Source organism: Mytilus galloprovincialis, chromosome 11, assembly GCF_965363235.1.
Source record: "Mytilus galloprovincialis chromosome 11, xbMytGall1.hap1.1, whole genome shotgun sequence".
NCBI classification, from domain to species: domain Eukaryota; kingdom Metazoa; phylum Mollusca; class Bivalvia; order Mytilida; family Mytilidae; genus Mytilus; species Mytilus galloprovincialis.
In genome coordinates this window covers 20,147,827-20,175,626 of record NC_134848.1, presented here as the reverse complement: position 1 = coordinate 20,175,626, position 27,800 = coordinate 20,147,827, and the positions used below count along the sequence as shown (strand labels likewise).

General features: G+C 31.5%; 1 protein-coding gene across 2 annotated transcripts; it reads right to left on the bottom strand.

Annotated features, from left to right (window-relative positions):
* Positions 1–601: 601 nt before the first annotated feature.
* LOC143051843 (CTD small phosphatase-like protein 2-A) lies at positions 602–27,800 on the bottom strand. Of its 2 annotated transcripts, none has more exons than XM_076224817.1 (12): positions 27,713–27,800; positions 24,895–25,036; positions 21,487–21,586; positions 14,867–14,980; positions 13,768–13,893; positions 9,652–9,841; positions 9,000–9,111; positions 8,555–8,641; positions 7,744–7,886; positions 5,368–5,497; positions 4,888–4,983; positions 602–841 (listed from the first exon to the last, which is right to left on the bottom strand). In XM_076224817.1, the coding sequence occupies exons 2-12, from the start codon at positions 25,003–25,005 to the stop codon at positions 779–781; spliced, it is 1,272 nt and encodes a 423-aa protein (XP_076080932.1). In that variant the 5' UTR covers positions 25,006–25,036; positions 27,713–27,800; the 3' UTR covers positions 602–778. The 2 variants fall into 2 exon arrangements, with proteins under 2 accessions (XP_076080932.1, XP_076080933.1); XM_076224818.1 differs by lacking the exon at positions 27,713–27,800 and adding an exon at positions 27,440–27,561.

The window sequence follows — 27,800 nt, the reverse complement described above, 5'->3', positions numbered from 1 at the left end:
ATTCTATCAAAGTAAAAAACTCTGACGAATAATGCTGATATAGAACAGGTTCACCATTTCTTCATGGAAGGATATTGGTCTTCATTCATATGAACAGTGAAGCATCATGTAAAGAAATTATATGAATTATGTTTTAAGGTATTAAAGGTAAAAGCATCTCCTATAATTAACTAAAAGTTAAAAAAAATCAACTGTGAATATACTTTAATTTATCCAAGCTGCAGTATTGGTTCAAAAGTACGGTCTTACAATAAAATGGTTTCTGCTGACCCTACCTTCTTAAATATTGTCCCTACCCCTTAAGATTTGTCATTTTTAATTTGCACTGTAAATCTTTCCCCTCTTTCAACCAGACAAACAAAAATTTTAAATAAATTTTATATTTTTTTCTGCAAGTTTTTAAGCTTAAAAAACATAATATCTTTTAAGCCTGGTCCAGCTTGAAATTAAATCAAATTTATTCTTTATATTTCTAATACAGGGGTTTATCAGTAACCATAAATTTAACCAAAAAATTGGAAGAAGTGTTTGTAGATGGAAATGGTGGTCCTTGCATCATAAAATGTATTATTTAGGAAAATTTAAACGTTTTGTAGTCTTGTGCACTGTCTTGATAAAAATGAAATATCCCTTAAAACATAAAAATCTATGTGCATTAGACCATATATCAATTATCTTAACAAAACAACATTCATTTTGCATGTGTATAAAAATATAACAAACTTTTACATGATTTGTAACAATTCTTCATGCATCAGCGTGGTAACCATTGCCATGACTATGGGGGAAGAAGTGTGTGGAGACGGAAATGGTCGTGAATAACAGGTCTGACATCTTCATGCTGAAAATAATAAAGACTTCATTAAAACAAAGGATCAATGAAATATGTTAAAGACAGTGGTCTATTGGTCTATATATTTACTATGTTAAAGACAGTGGTCTATTGGTCTATATATTTACTATGTTAAAGACAGTGGTCTATTGTCTATATATTTACTATGTTAAAGACAGTGGTCTATTGGTCTATATATTTACTATGTTAAAGACAGTGGTCTGTTGGTCTATATATTTACTATGTTAAAGACAGTGGTCTATTGGTCTATATATTTACTATGTTAAAGACAGTGGTCTATTGGTCTATATATTTACTATGTTAAAGACAGTGGTCTATTGTCTATATATTTACTATGTTAAAGACAGTGGTCTATTGGTCTATATATTTACTATGTTAAAGACAGTGGTCTATTGGTCTATATATTTACTATGTTAAAGACAGTGGTCTATTGGTCTATATATTTACTATGTTAAAGACAGTGGTCTATTGGTCTATATATTTACTATGTTAAAGACAGTGGTCTATTGGTCTATATATTTACTATGTTAAAGACAGTGGTCTATTGGTCTATATATTTACTTGGTCTATATATTTACTATGTTAAAGACAGTGGTCTATTGGTCTATATATTTACTATGTTAAAGACAGTGGTCTATTGGTCTATATATTTACTATGTTAAAGACAGTGGTCTATTGGTCTATATATTTACTATGTTAAAGACAGTGGTCTATTGGTCTATATATTTACTATGTTAAAGACAGTGGTCTATTGTCTATATATTTACTATGTTAAAGACAGTGGTCTATTGGTCTATATATTTACTATGTTAAAGACAGTGGTCTATTGGTCTATATATTTACTATGTTAAAGACAGTGGTCTATTGTCTATATATTTACTATGCATAGATGCCAACCCCCTTTTGACACAATCAGTAACAAACTATCAAATTTTCCGTATTTTTGAAAAGTTTTCAGTAATCATTCATAAACGTGCATTTACCAATAAAAATTACTGACGAGTGGTTGCAAAGTGATGTACACTAAAATTTGTCATTTAACATGTTGTCTGTAGTATGTATTCCGTTCATTGATTGTTCAGATGTTCTCGACTCAAACATTTTTGTTTTGTCAAGGAGAAGTAGAGAAAGGGGGAAAGCTACTTAATAAAATGCAAGTTTGCCTCTTCGGAAGTCAGTTAGTTACCCAACAATAGGTTGATAACTCCCGAGAAACCGGAAGCATTACATTGGCGTTTCCTAAATACTGGACCAGGACGGAAAAGTAATGATAAAAATCCGCGTTTTACAAAATTGAACGTCGATGATTGGGAATCCGTAACTATTCGACTTTGACCGTAATAGCGTAGTTTTTATCGCAAAATCGGAAAAACTACGGAAAAATCGTAATGGTTGGCATCTATGACTATGTTAAAGACAGTGGTCTATTGGTCTATATATTTACTATGTTAAAGACAGTGGTCTATTGGTCTATATATTTACTATGTTAAAGACAGTGGTCTATTGGTCTATATATTTACTATGTTAAAGACAGTGGTCTATTGGTCTATATATTTACTATGTTAAAGACAGTGGTCTATTGGTCTATATATTTACTATGTTAAAGACAGTGGTCTATTGTCTATATATTTACTATGTTAAAGACAGTGGTCTATTGTCTATATATTTACTATGTTAAAGACAGTGGTCTATTGGTCTATATATTTACTATGTTAAAGACAGTGGTCTATTGGTCTATATATTTACTATGTTAAAGACAGTGGTCTATTGGTCTATATATTTACTATGTTAAAGACAGTGGTCTATTGTCTATATATTTACTATGTTAAAGACAGTGGTCTATTGGTCTATATATTTACTATGTTAAAGACAGTGGTCTGTTGGTCTATATATTTACTATGTTAAAGACAGTGGTCTATTGGTCTATATATTTACTATGTTAAAGACAGTGGTCTATTGGTCTATATATTTACTATGTTAAAGACAGTGGTCTATTGTCTATATATTTACTATGTTAAAGACAGTGGTCTATTGGTCTATATATTTACTATGTTAAAGACAGTGGTCTATTGGTCTATATATTTACTATGTTAAAGACAGTGGTCTATTGGTCTATATATTTACTATGTTAAAGACAGTGGTCTATTGGTCTATATATTTACTATGTTAAAGACAGTGGTCTATTGGTCTATATATTTACTATGTTAAAGACAGTGGTCTATTGGTCTATATATTTACTTGGTCTATATATTTACTATGTTAAAGACAGTGGTCTATTGGTCTATATATTTACTATGTTAAAGACAGTGGTCTATTGGTCTATATATTTACTATGTTAAAGACAGTGGTCTATTGGTCTATATATTTACTATGTTAAAGACAGTGGTCTATTGGTCTATATATTTACTATGTTAAAGACAGTGGTCTATTGGTCTATATATTTACTATGTTAAAGACAGTGGTCTATTGTCTATATATTTACTATGTTAAAGACAGTGGTCTATTGGTCTATATATTTACTATGTTAAAGACAGTGGTCTATTGGTCTATATATTTACTATGTTAAAGACAGTGGTCTATTGTCTATATATTTACTATGTTAAAGACAGTGGTCTATTGGTCTATATATTTACTATGTTAAAGACAGTGGTCTATTGGTCTATATATTTACTATGTTAAAGACAGTGGTCTATTGGTCTATATATTTACTATGTTAAAGACAGTGGTCTATTGGTCTATATATTTACTATGTTAAAGACAGTGGTCTATTGGTCTATATATTTACTATGTTAAAGACAGTGGTCTATTGGTCTATATATTTACTATGTTAAAGACAGTGGTCTATTGGTCTATATATTTACTATGTTAAAGACAGTGATCTATTGGTATATATATTTACTATGTTAAAGACAGTGGTCTATTGGTCTATATATTTACTATGTTAAAGACAGTGGTCTATTGGTCTATATATTTACTATGTTAAAGACAGTGGTCTATTGGTCTATATATTTACTATGTTAAAGACAGTGGTCTATTGTCTATATATTTACTATGTTAAAGACAGTGGTCTATTGGTCTATATATTTACTATGTTAAAGACAGTGGTCTATTGGTCTATATATTTACTATGTTAAAGACAGTGGTCTATTGGTATATATATTTACTATGTTAAAGACAGTGGTCTATTGGTCTATATATTTACTATGTTAAAGACAGTGGTCTATTGGTATATATATTTACTATGTTAAAGACAGTGGTCTATTGGTCTATATATCTACTATGTTAAAGACAGTGGTCTATTGGTATATATATTTACTATGTTAAAGACAGTGGTCTATTGGTCTATATATTTACTATGTTAAAGACAGTGGTCTATTGGTCTATATATTTACTATGTTAAAGACAGTGGTCTATTGGTATATATATTTACTATGTTAAAGACAGTGGTCTATTGTCTATATATTTACTATGTTAAAGACAGTGGTCTATTGGTATATATATTTACTATGTTAAAGACAGTGGTCTATTGGTATATATATCCTCATTTCCTTTTGTTAACAAAATAGGTTGATTTTCAAAGTCAATCATCTTTTAATTTCAAGTTTTCCTGAGTTTATTATTTTGCTACATTAAAGTTCCTCTTCTGTTGGTTAGAGTTTTACTATTTGTATCTATCTTCTCCCTTTAATAAATACAGCTCCATTAATGCTGTCTGTACCTCTTACAAAAGGTAACCTGTATTTTGTTCTAAGACTTTTTAATTGAGTATTTTTTTTTAAGCCCTCAATCAACTCAATTGGCACAGACCTTGAATTAAGTCAAATGGCTTAACAGACCTTCAAGAAAGTCAAATCTTTCCACAGTTTTTTCATTACACAATGACCCATAACAAAACTGGACTTCTGATATATTTAACACCCCCTCCCCCATCTTGTGTATTTTTTCATTCAATAGCCCTATGCCTTCTTAATTACACAATCATCCCCATTCAAATTAAATTAGGGTCCCTGTCGGAAATAATACTTCATACAAACCTTAAACACTAATTCTTCTAAAAATGGTAACAAATTCAATAGTTCTCTGTCAGTTGGTTCTACAAACCAACTTTCTATTGGTATACCATTGTCTAGCTGAAAATAGTGCAAACAGATCTCTTAGACAAAAGAAGTAATTCATGTCATACTATATTAATATACTGACAAAATAATGATTTAGGCACAGCAAATCTCACAAGTTTATAATGTTATTACAACCTAATCAGACATTACCTCTATTCAACCAACTACTGTCTTCATATTTGACCTCTTCTGCATTGTGAAGCAAATTAAGACTTTTTTTAACAGAAATTATGCGTCCAGTTTTCTTAATTGCATTGTAATGTTGCTAAGTGATTTTGTCTTTGGTGGAGTTTTCTCATATTGGTAATTTTTTTGTAGTTTATTTTTTCTGGTAATTCAATTTGAAATACAGCACACAAATTCATAAGCCCAAAAAGTCAAGTAGTTAGTACTGACCTGATAACCAAAGGCCTGTGGTGAATTATCAATGATAATGGTCTTCCTCAAGTCTCGCCCTAGAATCGTCAGGTCTTTGATGTAGTTGTTACCATTTATACAGACACAATGTTCTCTAAACAACCGATGTCTGAAATTATATTGTGCAACTCTATATAGTACAAATTTATTACAATAATTCAAATTGACACAATGTTCACAAGACAACTGATGTCTTCAAAACCACAATAAACGTCCACATCATACAAATAATACAAACTTACAAAATGCAATTTAAAGTGATGCAAAATCACTTGTGAAATATATGTTTAATGTCAATCTGACATAATGATGAGATATTAAAATCTGTCACTTTCTCATTGTATGATCTTTGTATATAGATATTCTGGTCTCAGATCAATGTATTATAAACCAACTAATTATCGCGACTAGAAATATAAAGTGCAAATAAATTGTTGTGAATATGTTAAACTTCTATCTTCCTCTATATAAATACATCAATAAAATTAAAACATTTTGAATATAAATAGCTGTGTATGTTATGATCTTTTATTATTATAATAACATTTTGTGTTTTCGTATGTAATAGTCTTTTATTATTTTAATAACATTTTATGTTTTCGTATGCTATGGTCTTTTATTATAACATTTTATGTTTTCGTATGCTATGGTCTTTTATTATTATAACATTTTATATTTTAGTATGTTATGATCTTTTATTATTATAACATTTTATGTTTTCGTATGCTATGGTCTTTTATTATTAATTATTAAAGACGCTGATTTTGTAGTTCTGAATTGATCTTCATCTCTTCTTTAAACACAAGCCAAGCTCATTTAGTGTATAATACTATAAAAACATTTAATTTTTATTTTTTTTTATTTTAAAAATAAATTCATATACTTTAACAATGTACGTCTAATTATCTATAACGGTGATTCAAAGATAATTTTAGAAAATGCTATTTTACAAAATTTTCGTTTGATCTTATCGACTGATAGTTTCCTTTCTCAGCACAGTAGTGATATGAACAAGAGTGCACACACTGAAATTTCTCGCCTTCTATACTAATCATTGATATTATGTTGATAGTCTTAAGTATAAAGCTAAGCTTTAATACAACTATCACATAAACTTAACATTAACCAAGATAACTAAACAAAGACCAATGAACCTTAAAAATGAGGTCAAGGTCAGATGAACCATGCCAGGCAGACATGTACAGCTAACAATGCTTCTATACAACATATATAATTGACCTATTACTTATAGTTTAAGAAAAATAGACCAAAACACAAAAACTCAACACTGTGCAATGAACCGTGAAAATGAGGTCACGGTCAAATAAAACCTGCACGACTGACATAAAGATCATAAAATATTTCCATACACCAAATATAGATGACCTATGGCATATAGTATTAGATAAAAAGACCAAAACTCAAAAACTTAACTTTGACCACTGAACCATGAAAATGAGGTCAAGGTCACATGACATCTGCCCACTAGACAGGTACACCTTACAATCATTCCATACAACAAATATAGTAGACCTATTGCATATAGTATGAGAAAAACAGACCAAAACACAAAAACTTAACTATAACCACTGAACCATGAAAATGAGGTCAAGGTCAGATGAAACCTGCCAGTTGGACATGTACACCTTACAGTCCTTCCATACACCGAATATACTAGCCCTATTGCTTATAGTATCTGAGATATGGACTTGACCACCAAAACTTAACCTTGTTCACTGATCCATGAAATGAGGTCGAGGTCAAGTGAAACTGTCTGACAGACATGAGGACCTTGTAAGGTACACACATATCAAACATCAAATATAGTTATCCAATTACTTATAATAAGAGAGAATTCAACATTACAAAAAATCTGAACTTTTTTTTTCAAGTGGTCACTGAACAATGAAAATGAGGTCAAGGACATTGGACATGTGACTGACGGAAACTTCGTCAAATGAGGCATCTATATACAAAGTATGAAGCATCCAAATCTTCCACCTTCTAAAATATAAAGCTTTTAAGAAGTAAGCTAACGCCGCCGCCAGATCACTATCCCTATGTCGAGCTTTCTGCAACCAAAGTTGCAGGCTCGACAAAAATGATCGCTTGACACTAAGGGGGCACATGCCATTGTCACTGAAATAAGCAACCTTGTCATTGGTAAAAAAACAGATTATCATTGATCATCGCTGTACTGGCTCAAGCAAGAAAATCAATCTGGTTGAGATGACCAATGATAATCTATCAGTAAACACTCATGGAAAAAACATGCATGTAATAAAAGTTTCAGATTTCTCTAAAAGAAATAATTACCATCTACATATTGCTGGGAAATGTTGTTTAGTAACTTACTTGATCAACTTTTTCTCCGGATCTAACAAATTAAGTAGTTTATCAGCATAGACTTTCTTTGATGCAGTGAATAAGATGACTTCAAACAATTGTGATACTCTCTCTAGGAATTGCCTGAAGTGAGGTCTTGTCCGTACATATACCTACAGTCAACATACATACAATTTTGATAATGTAAATTGAATATTATTTGGTACTAACATTTTATACTATAATGTAAATTCAAATATCTTTTGTTACAAACATTTTATACTATTAAGTAAATACAAGATTATTTTGATAACAACATTTTAACCTAAAATGTAAATTCAAGAATATTTTGATACTGATATTTTATATTGTGAACTCAAAAATTTATTCATGGAGTTATGTCCATTGTCTGTTGAAAATATTGATTTCCTGAAATGCTGCCTATAAATATAATATTCAGACAAACCTTTTCAAAATAATAAACACATGGCAGAGATTTCAAAGTACATCAAATAGGTGCTGCCATACATTTACATACTAAAAGCACAAATAGTGTCTACTCTTTTCAAACAATTTTCCAGTCTCCTCAGACTTTAGAAATTGGAATATTGTTCATGCATAACAAGACAAATGCACTGTGTTGACTGAGCATTTTCCCGCCAATTTTTTAAAACTACACATCTTGAAAAGGAGCCACATTAATATTAATATTTAATATTTTTAGTTTAAAAAATCCTCTTCCAACTTATCTATGTTAATTTCTTGATTTTTTTTAAAATTCACCTAAGTTCATCATTAATATAACTCTGCTACTTTCTGTCTTCCTTGACCATTGTCTTACCTGGTAAGTAATTTCTTGAAATAGTACAGGAAAACTAAATGCAGCATCATCTAATTCTGTTAAACTACAATGGACTAATGTTTCATCCTAAAAACAAATACATAGGTAATATTAAAATGCAGCAAAATCTTAAACATGCAGATATTGAATTGCTGATGCAAGTCTATAAAAATCTGACTTGTTCATGTCACATTATGAATCATGTGAGAGTGCTTAAAAGATCAAACCTACAGAAGTCTGCTTGGTATTACTACATCCTCCAAAACTATCACACAATAAATATTTGAACTACTTCAAATGGAAGTGAACACATTTTTTAAAATTTCTTTTTATAGTTAATGTTCTGTACACCCCTTTTTTTTTAGGTGCTTTGCCCTCACATAAATGAAGCAGGATGACAAAATTTAATTTAATAATTTTTTTTCTCAAGAAAATGAACTCATACCAAATCTAGCACTAATGAAAATTCAGGTGAACTTCTGGTTTTCAATGGTAAAGCAGGCACCCTGGCCCTCAATTCTTCTGTTAATGGTGGCAGGTTCTTTATGAATACATAGCTGAAAAACAAATAAACATAGCTACAACTGCAATATAAAGCTTTTTTATGTGAACATTTTTCTACTGAACAAATTATTGAGTACAAACACCAACTAGTACTGTTACCTTACTAAATTAATGCATTCATTCCTTTTTTTTTTTTTTTTTTTTTTTGAGGGGGGGGGGGGGGGCTACTTCAATACTTTGTTACCCAACCATTTCCATATAATTTAGAGTTTAATTATGTGTATGTAGGTAAAAATGTAATCTTTTGAAGTTTTCCCATATTGTTCGGGTTTTATGTGGTGTATAATGTATAAGTGGGATACATAAGTGCCATAAGAGAAATTATGGTTGATAAAAACAGCGGGGAACATCAAGAAAGATGACAGACAAGGAAGCTTTGAGAATATCCTTGACCACTTATATTTCTGATAGTTATCCCGTACCTCTTCACATATGTTTAAGCTTAAAAAGGAGACAGGCTTTTATCTTGAATATAGGAATTCAAATTCTGTTCATGTTTATTATTGATATACAATTAGAGGACAACTACATACGGATCAAATGGTTGATTATCCCACTCGCCCTCCTCATAAGATTCATCTGAGACCTCCTCCTCTTCTTCCATGTGATGATACTCATACGGCACATCACATTTGTTGTACATGTGGTTGTTATTGTCCCCTAAACATTCTTCTTCTTCCTCCTCTTCTACTCTTTCAAATGGAGGCTCCTGGTTTTCTTTAGCTGCAAAAATATCAAATATTGCTTTTATAATATCATTCAATTCTAGTGTTTATTTTTCATAGCTGAATTTTGTGTTATTCATTTATTGTATTTGATCAGCAAACCCGGTATTAGCCTTATCTTACGGGAATCTGATCCGGAATTATCTACATTTCCGGTTGTGCCAATGATGCCAGCCATTGTTGTTTTTGTCAGTCAGATATGTTTTTACCCTGATTAACACATTACTTGTTGGCGATTTTTGGCAAAAAGCTAGCGGTTGAATGAAATTAACATTGCTGTCATGAATAATAAAGATGAAAATGAATTTTGAGATCATTTGGGAATTTTCCTAGAATATTAGAAAAATCCTTGAAAAAAACAACAAGGGACATTTGGAATGGAATTCAACAAAATTTTACCAGACCGATCTATTATTCACTGAATTTGTCTGACATATTTCGTGTAGTCTGATTACTTATAACTTTGCAAAACTTTTCAAATTATTCATTTTTTGTTGCATCTTATTTCAACACCTGTTTTAAAAGTGTTGCAGAACGGCTAAGAATTTTCATCAATCACATATGATTTTCACTTACTTAATAACAAAATGTAGTTTTGTAATGGAAAAGGGGCGCTAGAATCTTGCTTTATTTAATATAATAAGCAAATTTTCTGAAAGGCCACTTCTATTTGGTGAAAAAAATAATCAAAACTTTTCAATGTTTCTGATACCATTCTATTAAATTAAACAAGTAGTTTTGAAAAATGGAGGTACATATACAAAATTCAATTTTTAACAAAATATATTTTTTTTACATTTCAATTACTTGTTCAAATCTAAAGTATTTGTATTGTCAGACAGTTACTTATTCTCATTTAAATTGTTACAAATAATATATATGTTACTCAAGTCTCAAAATGGGTAGATATAAGCCCTTACACGGTTTTCAACAAATGGAAGCGCCATGTTTACACTTTCATCCAGGTATTCAACAAAGAAAGATAACTCATGTTTGCACTGTTTTGAGTGAAAAATATAAAAGAGGTATTCTGATCCCGGTAAACCGGGACTCATCAGCGAAAGGTTTAATGTTATTTTCCAGTGCAGGTATTTGTTGAACATTCACAATGCAGTATGTATATTCATTCAGGGATGATTCCACTATATAGTTTAGGGCCGCTTAGCGGCCCTTAAATCAGCCAGCAGCCCCAAAAAAATATACATGAAAATGAATTCCCAATTCAAGAAAATAAAATAAAAATCGATATTTCCGGAAAAGTTTGTCACCGATTAAATAAGACTATTTACCGGATTTGTTATCACATAAGCAACTCGACGGGTGCCACATGTGGAGCAGGGTCTGCTTACCCTTCCGGAGCATCTGAGATCACCCCTAGTTTTTTGGTGGGGTTCGTGTTGTTTATTCTTTAGGTCTCTATGTTGTGTCATGTGTGCTGTTGTTTGTTTGTCTTTTCATTTTTAGCCATGGCGTTGTCAGTTTGGTTTAGATTGATGAGTTTGACTGTTCCTTTGGTATATTTCATCCCCTTTTTTTTAAGGCAACTATAATTTTTCATAGTTTGTTGCCAAACGTTTTAAAATCCAGATAAGAATGCTGTTTACGATCGCATTTTATTAACAACGATTTAATTATGTCAAAATGTGGCAAACAATTTTATCAGCCGAATTCAATTGATTAATATGTTATAGTATTCGATCTTGTAAAAGCAGATCGCCCAGCAGGTTGATAAAAATGGGTGTCAAAGCAGACCTCGACAGAGAGAAAATTCAAATTTTGATATAACATTGATGGATAAAGTTTAATGGGCGCCGATCTCGTAAAAGCAGATCGCCCAGCAGAGCTGGTTATATAATATGATGAAAACTTGTTTTGTAAAAGAAATTATTTCCTCAAAAGACAAAAGTTTGAGCCTTTTTTTTTTAAATAATGTTGATGATAGACCATTCATGAAATACGATGTCATCATTATGGAACTATTTCAAAAGTTTTAAAGATGATTCAAATAATTTTAAAGAACACTGGTTCAATGCTTTAAATATCTTATCAATTAAGTATATGAACTTTTGTAATTGCTTTTCTGAATTAGACAATTGACCAGTTCAATTTGAAATCCATTTGAATCAAGGTAAATTTATAGAGATGACCTGCTGTTGAAAAAATACCCGATGAATGATTTTTTTCAGTGGTTTTTGTTAGCTGAAATATATGTTTTTGTAATAGGCCTAGGTAACTATAGCAATGATATTCATGTAATAACAGTAGCCCATCCAGAATTATTCAAAATGTTACAACTTACATGAACATCAGTGTACAGGTTAAACTTAATAATAATATACATTTACTGTTTTTACAGGAAAAGAATGTTATTTCGTCTTAGATTTTATGCTTAAAAAATTCCCAATTAGAATAAAAAATTCCCAATTTGATGTTCAAGGGACCCATTTGAAAACACCTGGAATCATCCCTGTCATTACATGTTATTGTTTCTTTAATATTTTGTGTAATCCATTTAAATGCACCTTTTTTTATCTTGACAATTTTTTTTCCCTTAAAAATAGTTTCAATTAAGTTTTTAGATATTTTGTGCTTGTATGTGTGTGGCTTTGTTTTTTACAACACATATGTATATTGTTCGGCATACATGAAGGATTTTCTAATTTGCTGTGAACATAATTTTATCGTGTATGTTATAACTTATAATAACACTTTTAACAATAAATTTTAAGTATTAAAAGTGTAAATTGCGTGATTTTGTATTAAAAATGTATTATTGACTGAAGCATGTCATTATTTTCCCTCTGTGAGCCTCTGACATTCCTTAGTGTTCTGTATAGCATTTGACTATGTCACATAGTTATGACGATGTTTTTGAGGTTCCAATTGGGGATAAAAACGTCGTATATACCCCGGCAGAATCCTGAATATATACTGACATCTCTGTGTTGTTATCCAATCACAAACCTTGACACATTTATAACAGGGTTCTCACTAAGGCGAGTCCATGAGTCCTGGACTCATCAAAATCTGTCTGGACTTACCATTTTCAAAACTGGTGAGTCCACAGATGCATCAAGACTGAAATATTTTGTATAAACTGAACACAGTTAAACACAAATATCATCATTTTATAGCAAACGTTTAAAAGTGATCTGAATTTGATTTGATTTCATTTCTCTGTTAGGAAATGGAGACTAAAATATTACTTTATATTGCAATAAAATATTTTCTTCTTGCTGTTGGACTCAAATGATGAGTCCCTGGACTCGCCTTCAAAAATCCTTAGCGAGAACCCTGTTTGTAAATCCGTAATATTATCTTTTTAAGTGCATACCAAAGTGCTCCTAAGTAAGGAGTATTACATAAATCTATAAGGTGAAACAGGAGATGATGCAGAAGGTATTAGCACTTAACTTTTATTTCTCCATAACTGTTAAGAATTAGCATTTATCAAGTCCTCTAATGTGAGGAGGATTTTAAACAGGATAAGAAGCAATCTCGATCAAATTTAAATTTCATTCACTGACATGGTTATTAAAATAATTTGTTTGCCCCAGTTAAGTCAAAACTTTGTATGCCTTAAAAATCTTTGGACATCTAATTTTTATAAAGCGTAAAATTCTATAACAGTCTCAACTCAAGTGTGAAAAAAAAAATGGATGATTTTTCAAAGATTAAAGTTCAATAACTCTTCAATGTTAAATCAGAAATTTTTAAAAAATGAAAGGGAGCTTATTATTGTGATCAAAGTTTCATACTTGACTCTGTGAAATGCCAGGAATCCATGACAAACAAGACAAAGCAAGTACGAATCTTCTTTCTCATTGAAACATAAAGTTATAACTTATCAGTACACTGGCTGTAGTGAACTGATTTATGTGTATGATGATGTATTAGTCGGGGGGAGTGTAGTATTATACAAACTAGATGAAGCCGAGTCTGAATCCTCTTCCTCGTTGGTAAATGATGATGGTATATCTGTACACTGGCTGAAGTCTAATGATTTATGTACATGCAGATGTTTGTGATGATCTTCATCTTCTTCTCCATCTGCAATGTAAAGTTACACATAAATGCCAACAAAAAATATAATAGTTACTTCGTTTCTTCTCCATCTGTAATGTAAACATAAAATTATAATTGTTCAAAGCTATTCCACCTTTATATGTATTGCAGGATGTTTTTTTGAGTAGACTACATGAGGTAGTTAGTTTTTGCTACTAGTTAACCATACTTGTACATGAAAATTTAACAGGGTGTCACAGAATAGAGTAGGGTTATATATGATGAACTACAAATGATATTATTTGAAAACATGAAACACCAATATTGTGTGAATTTCTGAACACTTGCTTGAATAATTATAATTTCCTTCATTTAAACGGGCAGTGCATTAGAATGAAATTAATTTCTCCTGGGTGTTTCATCATATGTAGCATAGAGGGCGTAATGTTTTCCTGCTTCAAAATTATTTTTGCGGTACTGTATTGCCTATGTAATCATTCAGAACAACATCGTCAATCTGAGCAGTCAAATTTTCTTGGTAAATTTTAATTCTGGTTAAAGTTTATTAAGCTTTTTATTTGGAGAGTTTTTGTTTGATACTGATGTTTGAATTATATATTATATGTGTAGGTATATATGTATGAACTGTGTTTATTTCTTATTAAATATTGAGCATCGACGTTGTCGTGCGACTATCCACTTTACAAAGTCTTTGGTATTTATTATAGCCTTTTATGGCGTGTATATTCAGAGTGTATATGTATACTTGGATATTTGGTACAAGTATTGGTTATATGTCTACATTACCAGGAGAATATGATTTTCATAGATTTTATTCTTAATTTTTCAAAAAATAATTATGAAAATTAGAGCTACAAAAAAATCTTTGACTTCGAAAAATCAAACTTCTGTAGATTAAATATTTGCCCGCTCACTGATCCTTTTTCAAAAGTTTAAAAAAAAAACTAGAAATTAATTTGGTGTGATCTTAATAAGTTTTCACAGTCCAAATACCTACCAACATATGAATAAACTGGTGAAAATAATGTTCCACTGGTCCTTGGGGGACTCCCTGGACAAGGGGGGTTCTGGTTTTCTTGTACAGGGTTTAGCACTTCTGGTTTCTTCTTTCCTGTAACACACATGCATCAATGACGATAACACATTTTTATTTTCAAGGGCAATAACAGAATAAAATGTGGGGAAGGACAGAAGTCCTTTTTATTTTACTAACTTCCTTTTAAATGTTCATGCTATCTGTCTAAAATAATCAGCAAAATGGGGACATTTTTTCTAATCATATGAACTGTTCAACTAGTTATACAACAATGGATAAATTAGAAATATAATAAACTGTTATCACAGAGATATGCAGTGATCGGGAAGGTCGTGCATCCTGCGTCTATAGCGCATATTGACAAGAAATGGTGCATACAGTGACAAACGTAAGGGACGACATCAAAAGATCGATGAAGGATAAAAAACTTAAATCAAATAGTTTGGGGGTGGGGGTCAACATTGCTGCAAGTTTTGTTAATCTAAAATCGATTTTACATATATCCCTATTGGTCAATCAATCTTTCCCAAATTAAGTTAAGAGGGGGGGGTAAGTGAAAAAAACCATGTGAATTAAGTTTTTTATCCTTCATTGAACTTTTGATGTCATCCCTAAGCGCCCACGTGGCGCACTATATTTTTCACTTCGTTTCAAAACGCTTAGATATCGTCAAATGGATTTCTGATGGTGTTCCATGCCGCAATGTGTGTGTACACAACTGTGTAATGTTCCTCCAATTATAGGAGCACCTATATATTTTTGAGACGTCTTGGGTGTTTTCCTATGATAATAGAACCATGTGGTTTAAATTCTCGGGTGTTTTCCTATTGTAATAATAGAACCATGTGATCTAACTGATAACCCAAAAACATAAATAACCATCATTCATGATATATTTTTTTCATAAACAACTTTAAATTTGTGAAATTTGGCTAGTACAGACGAGATTTAACTGTAATAATAATCTCATTTAGTTTAGCTTGCTATTATTTTGATTGAAGAACCCCAAAGACTTTTTAGGAATATAGGTTTTGTCTCCAAAAAAGACGCTTAACTATCCTTGTCATTTTTTGGTCTTTGGCTCGTTTTGACATTTTGTAAACATGACTTCAGCGATTTGTTGTTTTGTTCTATGAATTAATGGTACTCTATACTGTTATTCTTGCAACCGTGATGAAGTTATAATAATACAAGAAGTGCAGAGGAAATGTCCTCTGATACGGATCGTCTGGAATAAGTATGGTATCGACGAAGACCCAAATTTATTGTACAAAAAAAAACCAACATGAACATGAACAAGGCAACAGTACCAGTTTAAACATTGTAAATAAACTTAACGGTTAACTTAAATATTGTTCGGGTTGGAAGAAGTTATTGTATATTCATTGAAATTGAAATTACAAAAGGAACAATACCCATGATTTTATTTTAAATCATAAAGGTAAGTACCAACATCTCTTTGCCAAAATATACTGATACATTTTTTTTTTTACAGAAGTCAATTCAAATGGCCCACTCTTTTGACAACATGGCCCATTATTTTTTAAAATGGCCCCTTGAATTTATTTTTGAGGGGCCCTGGGCCCATAGGGAAAAAAACCTTCCAGATCACTGGATATGTCTCGCGTTTTTGTAATTTCGATAATGAAAATGTTGAAATAATAAATAGCAACACTTTAACATGTACAAATGATGTAAGTTTAGCAAATATTAAAAGTCAATGAACTATGACTGAAGGTACATGGCTAAACAATCTCCAAGGAAATGAGATGTGCCAATGCTAATACAACTGCACACCAAATATCATTGAATTATCATGAGTAGTTCTCTTTAAACAAACCTAAATAAACTAATACCAGGGATGATTCCACTATATAGTTTAGGGCCGCTCGGCGGCCCTAAAATCGGCCAGCGGCCCCACAAAATATTTGTGAATATAAATTCCCAATTCTTGAAAATAAAATAAAAATCGGTATTTCCAGAAAAGTTTAGGACTTTATTCTTTACAGGTTGAAAAATATAGGCAAAGTTTAGATGTTTATGAAGTGTCCTATGTTTTGACTTTAGTGGAACCTTAACAACGATTTGATTATGTCAACATGTGGTAAGCAATTTTAGCAGGCAGATTTAATTGATTAAAATGTTATGGGAGTATTTGATCTCGCAAAAGAAGATCGCCCAGCAGGTCTTTTTGTCAAAATGGATGTCAAAGCTGACTTCGGCTAAGAGCAAATTCAAATTTTGATTTAACATTGATGAATACATTTTAATTGGCGCCGATCTCGTAAAAGCAGATCTCCCAGCAGAGCTAAGATATCTTATAAACTATAAGATATTTTATAAACAATATAAGATATCTTATAAACTATATAGTTTATAAAATAACTTATATTGTTTATAAGATATCTTATAGATATCTTATAAACTATATAAAAAATCTTATATGATATATATAAGATATCTTAGTAACTTTAGGTGATATCTTATAAAGTATATGAGATATCTTATGAACTATATAAGATATCTTATAAACTATATACGATATCTTATAAACTATATAAGATATCTTATAAACTATAAAATATCTTGTAAATTATAAAAGATATCTTGTCTAGAAAATATTTATAAGATATCTCATATACTTTATGAAATATCTTATAACGTATATAAGATATATCTTATAAACTTTATGAGATATCTTATATAATATAATATAGTATATATCTCATATAATATATAAGACATCTTATATAAATGAAATTATAGAAGATATCTTATATATAAAATGAGATATTTTATATATTATATATGATTATATCAGATATCTTATATATTACATGAGCTATCTTGACATTTGAATAAATAGCAAAACGGCTTGCCATAGATTTGTGTTAGCTGGTATAGATGTTTATGTACATGTTAAAGACCTAGGTTACCATAGCTAAGATAATAGTGTATCATGTGCAATGATATTCATGTAATACAACTTCCCTGGTCTCAATCCAATAACTGATCATATCTCTGAGAATCATATATATCATAATCATTCAGTAGCCCATTCATAATTATTCAACTTCTTAAATCAGTCATGTCAGTGTAGATGTTAAACTTAATATACGTTTTCCGCTTTTACGGGAAAATGATATTATTTCGTCTTAGATTTTATGCATAGAAATTCCCAATTGGGATAAAAATTCCCAATTATTTGATGTTCAAGGGACCCATTTGAAAACACCTGGAATCATCCCTGTAATACATGTAAACTAAGCAAAATTTCAAAGTCAATAAAACCATAAATGAGGGGGAGGGTAAAACAAATTCCATGGTAATGAGATGTGCTAATGTTACCATACTTAGTATCATTGACCTACCACTACTGGTTCCCAATAAACTGACCTAATCACAAACTAACAGATGAAAACTAGCAAAAATTTCAAAGTCAGTAGACCATGAATGAGGGGGAGGGGCCAAATAATCTCCATGGAAATGAGATATGCTGATGCTTATACAACTGCATACCAACAGGGGTTTCATTATCTTTCATGTTGACTGGTACTTTCCAGGTTTCTAGGTGGTACTTTTCAATTTATTCCATAAATATCTTATATAAAATTTCCTACATTTAGGCGGTACTTGTCAATAGGATAGGAGGGTAAACGTACCGGGTACCGCCTCCTAATGAATGGCCTGATACCAATTATCATTACTTTACCACTAGTGGTTCTCCATGAACTTAACTGACCTAATCACAAACTAATACATAACAAGAGTGCACACACTGAAATGTCTTGCCTTCTTTTCTTATCATTGATATTATGTTGATTGTCCTAAGTATAAAGCTTGATTACAACTGTCACATAAACTTAACATGAATCAAGATAGCTAAACAAAGACCAATGAACCATGAAAATGAGGTCAAGGTCAGATGAACCATGCCAGGCAGACATGTACAGCTAACAAAGCTTCCATACAACAAATATAGTTGACCTATTACTTATAGTTTAAGAAAAATAGACCAAAACACAAAAACTTAACACTGTGCAATGAACTATGCAATTGGGGTCATGGTCAAATAAAACCTGCTGGACTGACATATAGATCATAATATATTTCCATACACCAAATATAGTTGACCTTTGGCATATAATATTAGATAAAAAGACCAAAACTTAAAAACTTAACTTTGACCACTGAACCATGAAAATGAGGTCAAGGTCAGATGACATCTGCCCACTAGACATGTACACCTTACAACCATTCCATACAACATATATAGTAGACCTATTGCATAAAGTATGAGAAAAACAGACCAAAACACAAAAACTTAACTATAACCACTGAACCATGAAAATGAGGTCAAGGTCAGATGACACCTGCCAGTTGGACATTTACACCTTCCAGTCCTTTCATACAACAAATATACTAGCCCTATTACTTATAGTATCTGAGATATGGACTTGACCACCAAAACTTAACCTTGTTCACTGATCCATGAAATGAGGTCGAGTCAAGTGAAAACTCCCTGACGGGCATGAGGACCTTGGAAGGTACGCACATATCAAATATAGTTATCCTATTACTTATAATTATAAGAGAGAATTCAACATTACAAAAATTTTTAACTTTTTTTCCAAGTGGTCACTGAACCATGAAAATGAGGTCAAGGACATTGGAGATAGAAACTTCGTAACATGAGGCATCTATATCAGTCAGGGGACTTACTGAAATAAGTGATTTGTAAATCACTTATTTAAGAAGCAAATTCGAAATTTTGTCATAAATTGTGATTTTGTAGTTTTACTAAAATTTTAAACACATAGGTTAAGATAATATCTTTTCATTAGTAAAATTGAAAAAATGAAGTTTTTGCTTCTTTTAAATAGCAAGGGGTTTATGCCTTTGATGCTATCATTTAGCTGTAAATTCTATTTTATTGGAAAAAATGCTATAATAATAGCTTATAACTTAATGAACTGATACTTTCTTAACAGATTTTTCCCAGCAGTGGGAGTATTTTTCCTGTAAAGTTCAAGGTTTCATCTTTCAGATTATGTAATAAAATTCTACTGTTCGCGATAAAAATTTCACATTTCACTGTTTGGGCGTGTTGAAATTAGTAGGGGTTATTAGAATAATGATACTTAAAGAAGTGATTTTTGGAAGGAAATTGAGGTATGATACTTAAACAAGTGATTTTTATGTCATTATCCCAGATTCAGTACAAGGTCATCACCTGACATGACCTGGTCATCCTAGACAACACAGATGTTGGTTCTGATAAGTTTAGAAACATAATTAGTCCCTGGATCATTAGTATTCTATATTTAAAACTACAATAAAATTAAATCACTTAGTCTAGTGATAAATTTGAACTACTTCAATAGGTGATTATTAAAGAAAGACAAATCTTACTTTCAACCTTTATGAACATAATGTTACTTAAATTGATAGTGATTTAGAAAATCACTCATTTAAGTAAGTATATACTAAGTATGAAGCATCCTGGTCTTTCACCTTCTAAAATATAAACCTTTCAAGAAGTTAGCTAACGCCACCGGGTCACTATCCCTACAGTAAGAGCTCAGACATAAATAAGTGTAAATCTGCCTTTGACTCATAGAGGTCTAAATTTGTAAGTTTTAGGATTTGCTTCCCTTTAATGCAAGACAAAATAAGACTTTAATAAGTCAAATATTGTTAAGCAAGAAATAATTGACCAGAATCAAAAAGTTGCAAATATTGTTAAGCAAGAAATAATTGACCAGAATCAAAAAGTTGCAAATATTGTCTCCTACAAGTCGACAAGTTGTCAAAATTGGTTAACTTCAAGACCCACGCATATTTATAAAAAGGTCATGCATCTAAATCAAATAATGACAACATTGAAAGACAATGCTTTGTCTTCTAAAGAAAAATATGAATGAGAGTCTATAAAATCGGAGGTAATGTTAATAAACCTAACAATGCAACCACTTGGAACCACACTTGATGAGGTAAAACATCTGTGTTTAGTAAGGATGTTCAATTAGATAATTAAATATAGATAGCTCAAGTCCTTGTGAACTCTCAGACAGGTTTTTACTGGCATAGGTGGTGTACTTTGGCCACAATGTAAAATTAAGTTTTTTTTATCAACATAAATAGACCTAAACAAGTCTGTCATTTTCTGACTTAGATAAGTCTAAAACTGAAAACACATTTTTATAATAAATACATGTTTTGACTTCTTTAAGTCAAAAGCAAAAATCGACTTGTTTATGTCTGAGCTCTGACTGCCCTATGTCAAGCTTTCTGCAACAAAAGTTGCAGACTCAACAAAAACTAAGCAAAGTTTCAAAGTCAATAGACCATAACTGTGGGGTAATGAGATGTGCCAATACTTATACAACTGCATACCAAATATCTTTGACTTACCACAAGTGGTTCACCATAAACTAGACCTAATCACAAACTAATACATTGTTGACGCTGCCGCCGCCTGAAACAGCATACCTATGTCTCGCTTTTTGACTCTGTCAAGCGAGACAATAAAATTTAAGCTTCTCCCCGAAGTCAGCAGATAGGTTTAAAACAATCCTGACCTTTTACCCTGATACAAGGTGTAGAGGAGATCATATCAGGCTCTCCTCCTTCTGCTCTACTCTCAAACGACATTTTGTATTTCTTTTCTTCTGACACATCCTACCAATAGAAATATGTAAAACTATGTAATAAATGTCAAGTAACTTATTCACATCAAATTCTAACGTCACAAAAGAGCTTATTCAGTTCTTCCTCTTTCCCTCAACATATACGGTTAAACTGTCTCAGTCTGCAGATAACATATTCCCTGCTGTATTTAACTTTTGGGTTTTATGCCCAAAAATTATGTCTGTTTACGGTTACCTGACCATGTCATTTTATTCAAAATTGAAATCGAAAGTGAAAGTACAAAGTCGGAAACATCTACTTTCAGTTTAAGACAAAAGTGAAAGAAGTTGCATGATCATCTGTGCGCTTTAATTTTGAAATTGCATACTCTATAATAAATAGTTTTTACAATCTAGATCTCAATGGCAGCCTGCATGGCTAAACAGGCTGTCAGAGGCAGCAATAAAGTTTAAAAAATGTGTTCGATCTGTACCATAGTAAACATGAACCTGCAAAATCTTATACAGTGAGTGACTTGCAAGACTGAAATTCAACAAGGTGCAGTTTTATTGTTGATGGGAACTTAGCTGTTGAAGATGTCAGTTTTTTGTCAATGATTAAATATAAAAGAATTCTGACATCACCCTGATGACATAACACCAATCCCTGCAATTATATTTCAAACCAAAAATTTAACCTGTTAAAACAGGCATGTTTTTTTTTTCAAATTTATAAATTCTGTAGGTAAGTGTCAGTACTTGTACAGGTTAGCCAAGTACTAACAGAAAGATAATTTTAGACTAACCTCTCATATTTAAATGTAAATACCACACGTTTAATAATATGTATGGTCTGCAGGGGTGTCACAAAACTGTTACACTGAAATTTACAACATGTAAACATCACACATCTCACCAAAAAAATAAAATGAAAATACCTACCTACCATATTTTTTTGAAGGATGTAACCTTAAACAGACATATATTTTTTTTGGCCTTATTGTTAATTGCAAAACAACTAAAAAGTTTGTGTCCTATCACCTGACTGATCTATCCATGTTCATATTTGAAAGCCAACCCTTTAAGTTTTACATACCTTGCCAAAATAATACTATTTGAGTTGAATTATGTCGGAATGAAAATGAATAATAAAGATTTTTAATCCTTTGCTTACTTACTAAACTTGACCAAAAAGAGTCAAGTTCAAATTAGGAACTTGAAAATGGTCTATGCAATAATTACATGAGGTAAATTGCTCTAGCGGCAGCCCTAGAAAAAAAAAATATATCTGTTTACAGTTTCCCAACCTACCCTAATTTGAGCGCAGACCCTAAGACATCTCATTTCTGTCATAAAGTAAAATTTAATAGAACTTGTTTCAAAAGCGAAGTAAGGGTTGCCAATAAATTTAATCAATTGCCTGATACATCCCAATGTTCATAATCGCGAACATGACAGCTGTTTTAAGGAAACTTTCAACTTGTGTAATAAAATAAAAACTTCACCGCCAGGCCAACCTTAAAAATATGTTTGTTTGCAGTTTTCCGACTGTACCTTCAGACTGAAGAGTCGGTAGGTAGGAAAAATATTTTATTTTATCAGCCAAAATACAGTTTAAACAAGCAGTTACACTAAACCAAGTTTCTTGTGAAGAAAAAAAAACATTTTAAAACAACAAACACTGGACATGCTGAAAACCAACATCAAATGAACAGGCATTTTCAGATATAAAAACTTTTTAACCAAAACTGAAACTTTAACATAGTGTCATTATCCAATTTATGACATAAAATATGGTATAATTATTAAATACTGGAACACGTATAAACAAGGAATGTCATTATGACTAGAACTGTTTTAAAGAAATATATTCAGACATGTATGCTTCTTGACTAGAATGTTTTCATGAGTAGAGTATTTTCATCAGAAAAATGTAGATATTAAAGATTTATAAGACAATGTATTAAAGAGTGTATTTTTAATAAAAAAAAAAATAACCATTGAATCTTCAATTGAAAAAAAGGCAACTTGAAAAAGAAGTATTAAGACATTCGACTGTTTTCATATTTCTAACAATATTTAATTATATGTGATAAGTTTATATTTTTGCCAGTCTTTAATGAAAACCAAAGAAATCTAAAGTTTGGGGTGAAATCCATATCACCCCATTAAAAGTAAATGGTCTGTACTGAAATGTTTTTAATGCATAAAAAAAATTGGCAGCATAGCTCCTAAGGACATGTTTTAATTGAATTCACACAGGCCACACAGTTTGGGAATATTTAATATTGTAAGAAAGAGAATAATTGCAATGAGTGGGGCAGCCCCCCTTATCCTAAAGGAGCATACTCATTGCAATCAAAGATAGATTTAATATAGAGAGAGTATATTTATTTTTCAAGCTAACCATTCATTTTCTCTACATCTTTGTGTAGTTAGGGTTGCTTCTTATTGATTTGGCATGATCTATATCCATTAACATTTCAAATGAGCCCATTTCTCCGTACAGGCGTGTTTACAGATATCCATGAAGATTTAAGTCACGGAGGAGTGGTTTCATCTTTGTCGTCTTCACAACAATTTGTAGAAAATATGCCATACTTCAAGCTGCTGTCGAATTATTTAACCGCTGAAATTGGTTCCATAAAGTCAGGCTCCACAGATTCTGTACCCGATTTGTTTGAGACAGAATGGTTATCGTGTCAGTTATGAATATCCGCTGCATCATCGTCAATGATATCATCACACATCATTACATGTGCCTGAATCTGTATAAACAGTTTAATAATAAACTTTTTTATTTGTTAATTGTCTTAAAATTGACACGAGACGACAGCGTAAAGTACTCCTCCGTGACTTCATGGATACCTGTAAACAATTTCCATGTGCTTTATCATTAAATGGTCACATGAACGCTTGACGGGAAGCTAAGAAAAACCGATCTTGAAATGCGTAATTGACCCAGACTTTAAATCATTTCCGAAAAGGACCCAAAGTTCCAGATCGCGTCAATAGAAGTATTAAAAAAAATTTCTTCAAATTTAAAGCAATAAAATTTTCACAGTCGGGAGGATTTTCAAGGGTCGGTCGGTAAACTGCAAACAAACAATATTTTAATTTAAGCCCCATTTTCTTCCAACCAATAACCAATGGGAGTAATCCAATCATTAAAAATACGGATAAATTCGGTCCATGAACAACACATACCACGGCAAGACGGACTGCACAACTCCAAATAATGGCGCAAAAAATGATAAAATGGAAATACCGACCTACCTACCCTATTTATTTTCATGGTGTAACCTTATAAGACATATATTTTTTTGGCCTAATATTATAACTATCATTCTTGCCACTAACCTGGTCTTCTGTTTGCACTGCTGTTCTTTTCTGTCGACCATTTTTCTTCTTCACTCCCCCTTTCTTTGTACGCAATCTTGTCATTGTAACAGACTTCTGTCTTAGCTGCATATTAAAATTGGCTTCACTAGACCCTACATTACTGAAATATGAGAATAAAAAGAAAGATATCACTTCAAGTCTAAAAATACTATTAATATTGGGCATTTAAACCTGTCAGTCTTGTGCTAATTTGCTAAGATGTATAAAATGGCTTCAGCGTTATGACATTGTACTCGTAAGAAGGCATAACAAAAAAGCCTTGCCAGACATCATAATTATTTGAACTTCACATTACCATGAATGTTGATCCTTAAACGGTCCTGGGGAGAACACTAACTGTTACCTGCACCAACTGTTGTTTTTGTTATGAAGATTCTGTCCTTGTTTGTTGTACTGGGAGTGTGCAATAACTTTGGTTATTTCTGGTTTCCCTTATTACCAATTACATATATATGCCTTTACAACAGAATATCTTAAAACTTACCAAACATTTTAACACTTAACCTGTGAACATTAAATTTGGACATAGTCACATACACTATAGAGGGTGTGTTGGCATGACAAAAATTGATTGGCTGATAACATTTGACCCGAAACAAACAAACTGTTAAATTCTCAGTACAATATAGATCCTTATCTTTCAAGACAGACATTTTTTTTCATCTTCATGATTTACCCAATTCATGGGCACTTTGGAAAAATTATATGCATATCAATGTTCATTGAAGAAAAAGGTCACAATCATTGGAATTAACAAAAGAACAATTTTTAAATGAGTTGTAAGTGTACACTGTTGAGTATTTATAGAGGGGGCAATACCTCATGTTAACCTGTTTTAGCCTTTTTAAAGGTGTTGTTAAAGTTCTGATATCCGAGATAAATTTAGACTCTCCTGACCAGTGCTCGATAATTTAACACATGTTTTTACTGTTTACCGACATAATCGTGCAAACTAATTCATGACCTTTTGTTTAATCAAAGTTGACCTTATTTGAAATAAAATTTAAAGGAACTGATTGGTTGTTTAATTCCTATTATGAGGTCACCTTGGGGCATGCTTGATTCACATGCTAAAAATATTCCAAATTTGATTACAACTTGACCAGTTCTCGATAATGTTATAAAAACTTCAGAATAAGAATAAAATAAGAACTATGAAGTCTATTTGATAAAATGAACAGGATAATTGGCATTTAAATTTTACTGGAATGGTTATATAAATCATTCACAGAAATTCAGAGATTCTAAATTTGATCTAAATGTGTAGTTTGGAAAACTATTTTTTTTCCGTAAAAAATTTTCATAGTTCATTATTCCTCACACTGCACACAAACATTGCAGTACCATGGCTCATCAGTGACAAATGAAACACCCAAACCAGAATATACATGAAGGAACAAGCAAGTTTACCCAAAATATATTGTTTACATAAAAATGGTGGCGGTCAAGTGAAAATATGAAGGGGCTCTAGGGGGACAAAACATGATGATACAAACGCCTTAGATTGAATATTACTGTAGGAATCACATCATTTGAATAGTAAATGAATTTATAATCGATCCATGTTATTTCAAACTACTAAATATTTATTTAAAGTTTTTTTTTAAACCGGATTCCAAGAGCGATCTTTTCAACTTCGATTCACCACTGTTGATTCATGTCTGTTATTTATTTCCAGTTAATTTACGATAATGCAAAATGTACATTTCCTGTAAAGCCCCTTTTAAGGTATTAAAACAAAAAAATATTTTAATTGAAAATTGTTTTACCTTCATTAAAAAAATCATTTCTGTAGCTTGTTATCGAGCACTGGTCAGGGGAGTCTAAACTGTTAACCGTTTTCAACCCAATGTGTTAACTGTAATCAGCATTGTTTTCATTTGTTGTTAACTGTTTTTGCCAAAATCCAGGTGTTGTTAACATGTTAATGGACCCCCTATAGCCCCCTCTTAATATAAATGTAAAATAGCCAATACTTTCTTAGGTCTTCATTGAATCAGAGCTAAAACATTTGCATATTAACAATAATTCCGATTTAAAACAACAGTTCCTCTACTCTAGCATCTAACAGGAAATATTGATAAAACTCATGACATAAAAATGTAGGTCAATTTTCATAATTGTAAGTCATAATTGGAAAACATTGTATAATACTGTTGTAAGATATTTCATGTTAAATGGTAACAATGACCCAATTCTTACAGCTGACAAACTTTATTTGGGAAGAAAAATGTGAAAGTTGTCTTGTTTACCCAACACAAGCCAAGTTAAACATAGGCTAGCCCGTAGACAGTATAAATATTATACACACATGGCATTGTCAGTTTATTTTGTACATCCTAAGTTGTAAACATTTCATCACAAGAGAACACAAAATGTCAACATTACAACACATGAGAGAAATTGGGTCAAACCAGATGACGTCATCTCGTGGACGATCAATACAAATTTTCAAAGCTGAGAAACTGCGGTTCCCCGACATTATTTCTTCACCGACACAAACCTTTACATATAATCAGTCACATATGTACTGTGTATTAAATCATTCTCAAATACTTTCAGTGAAAATCAAAATCTACAAATGATTTAAAAGAACTCAAACATCAACTTTGATATTTCGGCCAAGGTCCCCAAACATGGCTTCTTGCCAGAAAGTGCAAAACTGATTCATATGATGAGGTAGAAAGATGTCTGACAATTTTATGATTTATAATTCGATAGTATTATTGTTATAAAATGCAAATAATCATTGATCTAAGGCAGTCAATTATCTTACCATTTGATTTATTTTGTATTTTCCTTCGACATCATTTCGCGCGTAGGCCAAACGTCCCGGATGAATAACCTGATTGCGCATGCGTTCT

Bases quoted from the DNA above. Each gene is read 5' to 3' on its own strand.
- LOC143051843 (XM_076224817.1), bottom strand. From the start codon at position 25,005: ATGCAGCTAAGACAGAAGTCTGTTACAATGACAAGATTGCGTACAAAG. The intron at 9,842-13,767 runs GTTTGTATAATA...ATATTTTTGCAG, and splicing joins TTCAGACTCGGCTTCATCTA to CTAAAGAAAACCAGGAGCCT. The intron at 5,498-7,743 runs GTAAGTTACTAA...ATATAATTTCAG, and splicing joins CCGGAGAAAAAGTTGATCAA to ACATCGGTTGTTTAGAGAAC.